At 39.8% G+C, this 9435-nt stretch overlaps 1 protein-coding gene across 1 annotated transcript; it reads right to left on the reverse strand.

Moving 5' to 3' along the window:
* Positions 1-3942: 3942 nt before the first annotated feature.
* Positions 3943-9149, reverse strand: LOC134821564 (uncharacterized). Its single transcript, XM_063832268.1, has 10 exons — positions 9074-9149; positions 8610-8756; positions 8305-8395; positions 6515-6618; positions 6039-6129; positions 5613-5805; positions 5242-5380; positions 4917-5029; positions 4320-4520; positions 3943-4158 (listed from the first exon to the last, which is right to left on the reverse strand). Exons 2-10 carry the CDS (start codon positions 8632-8634, stop codon positions 3943-3945), a joined length of 1173 nt encoding a protein of 390 aa, XP_063688338.1. The 5' UTR covers positions 8635-8756; positions 9074-9149.
* Between the last annotated feature and the right edge of the window lie 286 nt (positions 9150-9435).

Consider the following 9435-nt stretch of genomic DNA (forward strand, 5'->3'; position numbering starts at 1 on the left):
GTGTGTTTTGTGTCGTGAATTAGTTACCGAATGTGACATAAAACTTCTCTGGTGAGTTATGAGTATTTTGACGAATACTACTGTAGACACAACCCCAATAATTATATTAATTAGTCTGATCAGTATTTGTTTTGCCATTGGCACATGTTCAAATCTTGGCACATGTTCAAATCGCGGAGCGCGAAAGACAATCCATCTTTTTATGATCTTTTGTGCGCGCGTTTAGAACTTGGGCGCGCACGTGGCTGGTCCGGTGGTTTTGAAAATTCGGACAGGGGGACAGTGACGTAACGAATAGAAGGGCTCCGCTGACCCCGCTGTGCGGGGGGGGGGGGGGGGGGGCAAATCGTCCGTTTGAATGTGGGACAAGTTCGAAAACTTAACTTTACTAGCAAAACTGCGCGTTTTGCTCTAGATTGTAGATACTCACTCTTTAGAGATTTTACAGGCGTATCCTCTAAAATCACCTAATTTGTTCAATTTTAGGGAGGGCACCAAAAGGGGAGGATGGAGGAGGCGCTTTCTCGGCGGGAGGGGGGGGGGGGGCACAAACAAGCAACGTACGCCACTGCAGGGGGGGAGTGGTCTGAATATCTGCGATTTTGGCGGACGTCCTAAGTAGATGGCCCTTAGTTGGCAGACGTTGCCCAAACATCATCCCAAATATCATCCCACGATTAAAATGGGCGAAGGAGAAAACAGATTTGCGATTTTTTACAATCAGGGAAAAAAAAACACCAGTTAAAAGGCGAAAAAAGCAAGCATTTTCTCCAAAGAGCAATGAAACAATTTAATTGAAATTTTAAACAATAAAAAAAATCGAAATTAATGGAATAAAGGGCTATCAGTTTTCTAATTATTCTTGAAGAATAAGTGAATTTTTCTCGGGAAAAGGAACGGAATAACTTTTGAACGCCAATAATATGCAAAGAAGATCAGGGACGCCGAAAAACAATTTTTAGCCATTTGGATGTATCAAATTTTTTATAGTTACGATATAAGCGAAGAACTTCTTAAATTTTGGGTTGAAAAAGGCTTCAAGGGCCGTCTGAAAAAAAAAAACCCGATATTTCGAAATAAAAGGAACAAAACGAAATTTAACCCCGCAATAAATTTAATTTTACCTTAACAATTTTAAATTAAAAAGAAACATTCCGCTTTAAAGTGGGCTGTTTAACAAAAAAAATCACTGCAAAATTTAGTTTAGTCATTGTTTACTACTAGGTAGGTCTTCTTCACGGTGTTATGACCGAGAAGAGCAGAAATCGTCACCAGTTCATGTATCTACAACCTCCAAGCAGGCCGGCTACTACCTGATCTTTTACCGGCGTTGTCCGACTTGGTCCTGGTTAAAACTCGAGTAGGTTCACAACTGATTTGACTGAAGCTGCACGTGCAGGTCCGCGCGCCGCACAGACTCAGTGATCTGATTACCAGTTTTTCAGTTTGCGGGACACGGTGGACTGAGGGGGGGACGGCATCTGTTTTATTTGTTCTGCTGTTTGAACCAGCCCTGAAATTAAATCTTATTATTCGGGGGGAAGGATAAAGGATAAAGTACATTTAATTAAGAGGCCAGTCCCCAATCAAATTCATAAAGCAATTATCAGACAGACAACGTTTACTACCCAAAAAAGCGTTAATTCATTCAATGAAGCATGATGATAAATAATCTATGATAATTGCTAATTATTAATTAATCAATTAGTCTCTACCTGCTAGCGTTGCGTAAAGGGTATCCTAGTTTTCCTTGTAGTTGTTGACCGAGTCCCCGGCCTGGTGCATTTAATCACTGCGATAGAAGATTCTTTACAAAAAGGGCACATTCTTAATGCGAAAAAACTATATAATATTACATGTTCAAACACTGCATGTTCGCCAACAAAGCAGGCTATCAACAATCCATGAATAAGTAGCAACCATGTTATCAACCCCCAAAATACCTGTTCATATTCTCCCACTGACTCGCCAGGTTTTTAGTAAAACCCCTCGGTATTTTAGTTCGAGGTGTGATGTTGATCTTGTTCATGTCCACTTCACCACTGTGTTTTGGTGTACGAGCAGGCTTGGCAGGGGTTACATTGGGGGTGACGTTAGGGGTGATGGTGTTTGAGCAAGGTTGGTTGGGTGTCACGGAGGTGGAGACTGGTGCTATGTTCTCTTTCACGGAGGTGGAGACTGGTGGTATGTTCTCTTTAACAGGACTACCTGAGAAACACATTGGTAACTCACAAGTGATAAGAATGGATGGGATCAATTCTGATATGTGATAAAAAGCCCTGAATTTACTTATTCTAATCTCTGAATATTTTGATAAAAACAAGTTCTGAAGGTTTAATTTAATGTTCGTACCTTGAACTGTGCTTGATATTTGGTCGTCTTGAAGCACTTGCTTAATCCAGTCTCTACTAAACTGTCCGGGATCTGTTTCCGAACTTACTGTAATCGGACAATAACTTGGTACAGATGAAATTTGTTCATCAGCATTGATAGTTCTGTTATTTATTGAGGCAGCAGGTTTCGTCCCGTTGTTTCCCCGAAACACTCAGATTACTTTCAAGGGTCAGATTTGTGGCTTGCTTCCGGACCACAAGTGCCCGTTTGAGTCCGTTTTCTGCTGCTCCGGGAGGTTAAGAGGAGTTGTGGGTGCGAAGCTGGAACCTTGCCGATCTCTCAGAATGACACTTGACTTTATCGATTGCATGGGAGTTAGATCTGAAGACCCAGAAAACTCGTTCAAGAACCTGAACTATTTGCCGAAGTGTTTGGTTCGTCAAAAGAAATTGGGTAAACGTTTGACCGTGTTCAGTGTCGATTTCTGCAGGAAATTTCTTGTACTGTTTCCTGAAAGTCGGGTGTTATCAAAAATGAACCAATTTGTTTAGTCTCACAGCAAAACTGATGTTTGACATCCTTTGGAAAATTTGATCCGATAAATAAACGACTTTTTCATTATACCAGGAATATTGAATTCATTACAAAAGTTACCTATCCAGCGAGAGAGTTGAACCAGGTCTTGGGGTGGAGAAACATCTGAAGTACTAAGCGCTAAGGATTCCAGTTGAAAAGCCGGCATTTCAGGCATGATCACTCTACTAATTTTTGGTGGTGACTTAATAGAGTCTTCAAAGATCGCCTGAACCGAGGGAGATTCCGTGAGATTCTTGGAACAGTTCGGCTCGATTGATAAGTTGAGTGGAGCTTTGCTCGGATTTCTAGTCGTGACACTCACATCAGAGCTCAATCTCAGGGTAACATCACGAGATCTACATTCCGATATTTCAAGTTCGGATAACATTGATCTAGCGTCAGAGCATTCGGATGACAGGGATTTCTCCGCAAGGGGGTTTTCTTCTAGGGCAATAATTGGCGGCAACTGAGGGAGAGCACCGAACTTGGGAAAATCTACCCTACTGGAATCAGGATCCAGTTGAAATGTGGTGTTGTTTCCAAAGAAATTAGACATGTTTTGAGTAATATAGGGCATGTGAGACTCATTAATACCGGTAATGTTCAGTGTTTCATCGGGAGTTTTATAGCTGGCGTTTGGTTTTGATATGATTACTGAGTCTTCAAATTCCACCTCCCCAGTGACCTGCCCTTCACCAATGTTATCTGAGCCAGACTCTGGAATGTCTGCATCAAGCGAGTCAAAGTTCAATTTTTGCTGGAGAGCGGCCAATTTTTCAGTTGATTGTGCAAGTTGTTGACAGAAATTCTTATCAAACTCTCGAACGTTCAAGCTCATGTCAAGTCTCGTTATTTCGCGTGAGGTAAACAAATCAGTCATATTGTTAGCCAAATCTGAGGTCTCATTCCGGGTATTCGATAAATCAGACTGAGAAAATAGTTCCATCAGAGGTTCCAGATTTGGTTGACGATAAACTGGACCTCAGTTTCTCGCACCCGGGTGATGCCTTGCTACCATTCCCGTAAGGGGACTTAGCAATACAGTTTAATGAAACTCTGATGGAGAGAAAGCTGGAGTTTGTTCATGCTAGATCTACTGAAAGTTTGCGGAGTAATATTAATAGCATTGAGAGACACGCTGTGACGAGCAGCTGTGAAGGAGTCCCCGGAGACGGACCGGACTTTGGGGGGACTGAGGGGTAGGCCAGCCAGACGAGGTGAACGTCGAGAGACGGGTGTGTTTGTGACCTGGCGGAGGTTGGGTTTATTAGTGGGGGTGTTTATCAGGTCCAGTTGTACTTAGGGGTCGTTCACATATTACGTAATCACTTGGCAAAACAATCAACAGAAAACACTAAGTCTGTGGACTGAGGTTCATATAAACTTCTCAATTAAAGAAAGCAACACACCTGAACATTAGCTAAACTGATTGGAGCAGATCGTCTGAGTCTGGGGCTCCTCCTGCGGGGCGGGGCGGCATCTACCTTTACCTCCTCTGTGACCTGGCAACTCTGAAGATAAGAGTCCCTTCGTCTGTGCAGGTTTACGTTAGGTGATATTGGGATCATGTGACTCTTCTTCGCGGGATGATACTCGATAGATACGTCCAACTGAGGTTGCAGGGTGATTTAAATATTGGTCCCACATTTCCGTTAAATCCTACTATGATATACTCCTCATTTCTCCCATCAAAAAGTCTGTCTAACATTGGCGTCTTAGACCATAGTTTGTCGCTTGAAACTTAGTCTTTAGTTCACGTTAGCAGCCCATTATAATTTGTATCCAAACTTGAATATGATTTACGATTACGTACATAAATTAAATTCATGCAATTTCGAATTTACCGCACGGCGCGAAAACAAGAAAACTTTCAACACAAACCACTCAACGCGCCCTACGTTAACAAGCTTATAAACCGTGACAGCATGTTTCGTTTCCTGCTGAGTCCACAAAATGGCGCGCAAATAACAGAATAGCAAAATTCAAGTACATCATGAGTAACTCACCCGAGGAGAGGGGAACAGCTTCTTCTTACTGATTGTAGTGTCAGTTATTCCAGGTGTTGATGCCCCATGTTCTAGCTGCTTCACATAAGTTGACGGAGAATATTCTCCTAGTTCTGAAAAATACGTCGATAACAACAAATACCAATGATAAATATCATAACTATCCATGGGAAACTTCCCAAAGAGGAATCCAAATTGTCAAGCATGATCAGCCTTCAACTACATCTGAACAAATTTTAAAAGATTGGAATAGTTCACAGAATATCTGAACAAATTGAAAGACACAACACTCCTTATAAGGTAGTCACGTGGTTGTGGAACTAACCAGGTTGTACAGGAGACTCCAGATTGGGCTCAACGTTACAGTTGTTAACAACCACTTCAGAGTTGTTAATGTTGTTAATTGACAACCCCGCTGTGTATGTTAACCTCTTTTGTTGGTCGTTAAAACTACCAGGCTTTGCCTGGACATGATAAGAATTTTAGTTATTATATTATATATTTTTAAATACGTTACATACGTTAACACTCATACCACCATTATATTACCCATGCATATTGCATAAGAAGATCAGAAAAATCGATGAGCCCCAAAAAGTTAATTTCCAATACGTGATTAGGAAAATTCCGTGATTTAGTTAGGAAAATCCGGTGCTGCATAAAAACAAGAAGAATCTATGAAAATATGAAACATACCTTGAAGCAGAAGACAGGTGCCTTCTCTTTCTTCTTTTTATCAGTAAGTGGAGTGTCACAACCTGTCTGTTCGTCTGTAACATCAGTAACATCTGTAGTGGTCGAGGTGGTGGTGGTGACTGTACTGCCCTCAGAACTGCGGTGAACACGTGATCTCTTGCGCTTTAGTCGCGACTTACGATAGCGTGATGTCCTGAAAGTGTGTTCATTTTACATTGTATTCGACGACGACATCTGCATGGGATGTTCCATCAGTCCCTTGTCACCTAACATTATCGAAACACCACCATAAAATCACGTGACGTCATCACAACACAACGTGACGTCACAGAAATTAAAAAATCTTAACCAGATCAATCATCCAAATCATTATAAGAAGGTAAAATAACAAGGTATTATAACTTTACAATAAGATGCCACACTCACAATCCCTCGCTGAGCCTCTGTTTAAAGTTCTTCCTCTTAACGGGATCAGCTTGTGGTGACATGTCAAACTTAGATCTCTTGTTTGGGGGATCTGTGATAATGTAGTGGTTAAATACAATAAAGCTTACTCCTTATAATGCAACGTGAAGTCGCTGGCTGTTATTGTGTGTATATATGTGCATTAACTTTATGGAGGGCGCGAAAAGTTATCTTTTATGGAGGGCGCGGAACATTTAAAAACATAAATTTATATTTTCAAGCACAACTAATAGTTCGTAGACGGACATAGCCGATACCGTTAGTATAGATAATAGATAACATTGTGCCATTCATTGTAGAACGTTGTGACGTCATAAAAACAACACGTGACGTAACTTCAAAACATCACGTGACGTAACATCAAAACAACACGTGACGTAATCAAAACATCACGTGACGTCATAAAAAACCACGTGATGTCACAACACCACACTCACCTAGATCTACTGGTGAGGGAAAGTCCGTCACATTTACTGTTGTGTTATTCGGTTTGGCTGGTTTCTTCCTAGGATCCACAGGAGTCTGTCTCAATAACGCTTTCCTGGAACATTTCTTGTGAAATATCACGTGACGTCGTCACAAAACTACGTGACGTCATTCGAATACCACGTGACGTCATCAAAACATCACGTGACGTGTCAGCAACGCTGTTCTGTAGTCTATTTTCAAGACTTTTTGTCCAGACTTATATAATAATACAGCGCATATCCCTATGGTAAAAATTATCTGTACTAGGGTATTAAATAATCTACTCGGGCATACAACATGACAACTTTAAACATATAAAGAGTCGCAATGTTAATAATATTATAAAACTGTGGAAAAATAATTATAACAAATACTGGAAATAACTGAAATATGTGTAATAACATAAATATCATTATAATATCTGCATTCCGTATTTATAAAACGTGTAACTGTAGCAAGACAGGTAACAAGACCGGTTATATTGCTTGGAGTTACTTGTGACGTCATCAAAACAACATGTGACGTCATCACTAAACCACGTGACGTCATTTGACAAGACATGTTATATTGCCCGGAGTTACTTGTGACGTCATCAAAACAACATGTGACGTCATCACTAAATCACATGACGTCATTTGACAAGACAGGTTGTTTTTCTCGGAGCTACTTTAAAGTAAGTAACTCAAGTGGATGTTACAAGCGATATCTGATCATTAACAAGATGGTCACTTATATTGGCTGAAAGTTAATAATATTCAGTTGTGGAACTGTAGGTTAAAATAACTTACTGATAGGAGCGATATAGAAACTAAAGTATGAACTTCAAGTTTCACGATAATATTATTATATATTATTATTATATCAAATGTATCGATCATCAGAACTATCTTATTTTAACTATAAATCTCATGATTTAGTAGATTTCAGATCATAGCATTTGGTGACAAAAGTACAGCCAGTAACGTCATTCGCGTCATACCATGCATTAACAATTTCAAATTATTCTTTTTTCAAATTATATTTTTAATCAATGGCTCATGTCTACAAGTGCAGGTTAGTGTTGGAATTCATTTAAATTTTACATAAATTAACTAATTTCTAAAGTTATAAGTAACAATAAATTAAATCAGATTTGATAATAATTATTTTATTCAGCTTCCTAAGAGTCCATGCTACTTACCGGCCGTCCGCGGTCATGTTCCTTCTTAAACAGTACCTACGGTCAACATAATTATGACATAATGTTACTAGCATTGCTACAATCCTACTTGCTACATCTGCACAACTATAAGAGTTGTTAAACTGCTGAAGGTTAATCCTTAATTATCCTTTATTAAACATCGTAATCCTTCCTTCATTTCTCAAATGATTGTAATTTTATTACTCTTCTTTCTTATGTTTTAAATAATCCCCTCAAAGCTTCTACGAAGAATTAAAATTCACTTTATTCCAAAGTTGTATTATTGTCCTACTACTATTAATATGCGAACCCCCCACCCCCTCCCCCCCCCCCCCCCCCCCCCCCCCCCCCCCCCGACAGATATTCTCGATATTCCTATAATTGTTAGATCTCCTCATTTAGATTACCTGTACAGTACATAACAATGGACTCTACATGGTGAATGTTAGGATCATGACAAGTGAATTAAAATAAAACTATTCGAATGATTTGAGACTATAAAAGTTTAGCAAGTCGAGCGAGTTAAAACTCCGTATGATAATATGGAGGGAACTGTATAAATTATAACTAGCTGTATACCTGCGTTGTGCCGTGAGAAGAGGAGTTCCGATAACAGGTCCACGTGGAGCAGGCCCAGGTGTTCTGATACAGGGAGTAGAGAACGACAGATCTGTGAGGGAGTAAAGTTACAGATCTGTGGAGAAACTTAAACGAAGTTTAATTTTATACAGAGGTAATTTGTTATAAATATTTGAGTCAGGCCATATTTAAAGGAATACAATAGAGAACTGGAGAAGTAAATTAACAGGGATTCGAGGATGAAAGTTAAATAGCTAAGCAGCATTATGCAATTCAGCACATCCAAATAAGAAGCAATACTCCACCTCCGTGTATGGGAATATTTCTCATCTTATTCTCAACACTGAGATCTTGGTTAGAGACGGACTTTCTAGTTAAAGTTGGTCTGGTTCTCAAAACAACAGAGTGTTTAGTCGTCGTCTTGTTGTGTTTGAACACGCTGGTTAGTATACCTAAATGTATTGCTATTACCATCATGTGACGTCATCACAACACCTCGTGACGTCATCACAACACCACGTGACGTCATCACAACACCACGTGACGTCATCATAACACCACGTGACGTCATTATAACACCACGTGACGTCATCACAACACCACGTGACGTCATAACAACACCACGTGACATCATGTGTTTGAACACACTGGAGGTGTTGCTATTACCTTATTAATTTTTGTTTCAAATTGAAATCCTGTGATTAGTTACAGAAGAGTACTTCAATTTAATGTATAATGTATAATGTATAATGTATATGTTGTACACTACCAGAAAGAGATCCGCTACGTTTTCGTTTCCCTTTCAAAGGTAACTTGTACGCTGCTTCCTGTTCACTGACACCCCAAATACCTGATAAATATCGTTTTAGAATAATATACAGTGTATAAGGGGCCCTGTATAACAGTGACTGCACTGTCGTGTGCTTCTGGTTGAGTTATTATCTTATTTTCAATTATTTGCCTCTACATTAACCTTCTATACTCGACTGCTCCGTTTATTTATTAACAGTACTTCTTGAAAGCAAACAGGTAACACTGACTTTTAATAACCATCCGGGGGGGGGGCCAATGACTACCAATGGAGACTTTTGGGGACTAAAAATCATGGGGACTGGAGGTCAACTCGTTGAC

The sequence above is a fragment of the Bolinopsis microptera genome, chromosome 10 (assembly GCF_026151205.1).
Source record: "Bolinopsis microptera isolate Bmic1 chromosome 10, MBARI_Bmic_1.0, whole genome shotgun sequence".
NCBI lineage: Eukaryota > Metazoa > Ctenophora > Tentaculata > Lobata > Bolinopsidae > Bolinopsis > Bolinopsis microptera.

What these genes read in the sequence shown, in the direction of transcription:
- LOC134821564 (XM_063832268.1), bottom strand. Translation starts at nt 8,634, where the DNA reads ATGAGAAATATTCCCATACACGGAG. An exon ending in CACCTGTCTTCTGCTTCAAG is followed by an intron (nt 5,381 to 5,612) that starts GTATGTTTCATA and finishes TATCATGTCCAG; the next exon opens with GCAAAGCCTGGTAGTTTTAA. An exon ending in AGCTGTTCCCCTCTCCTCGG is followed by an intron (nt 4,521 to 4,916) that starts GTGAGTTACTCA and finishes CTGCAACCTCAG; the next exon opens with TTGGACGTATCTATCGAGTA.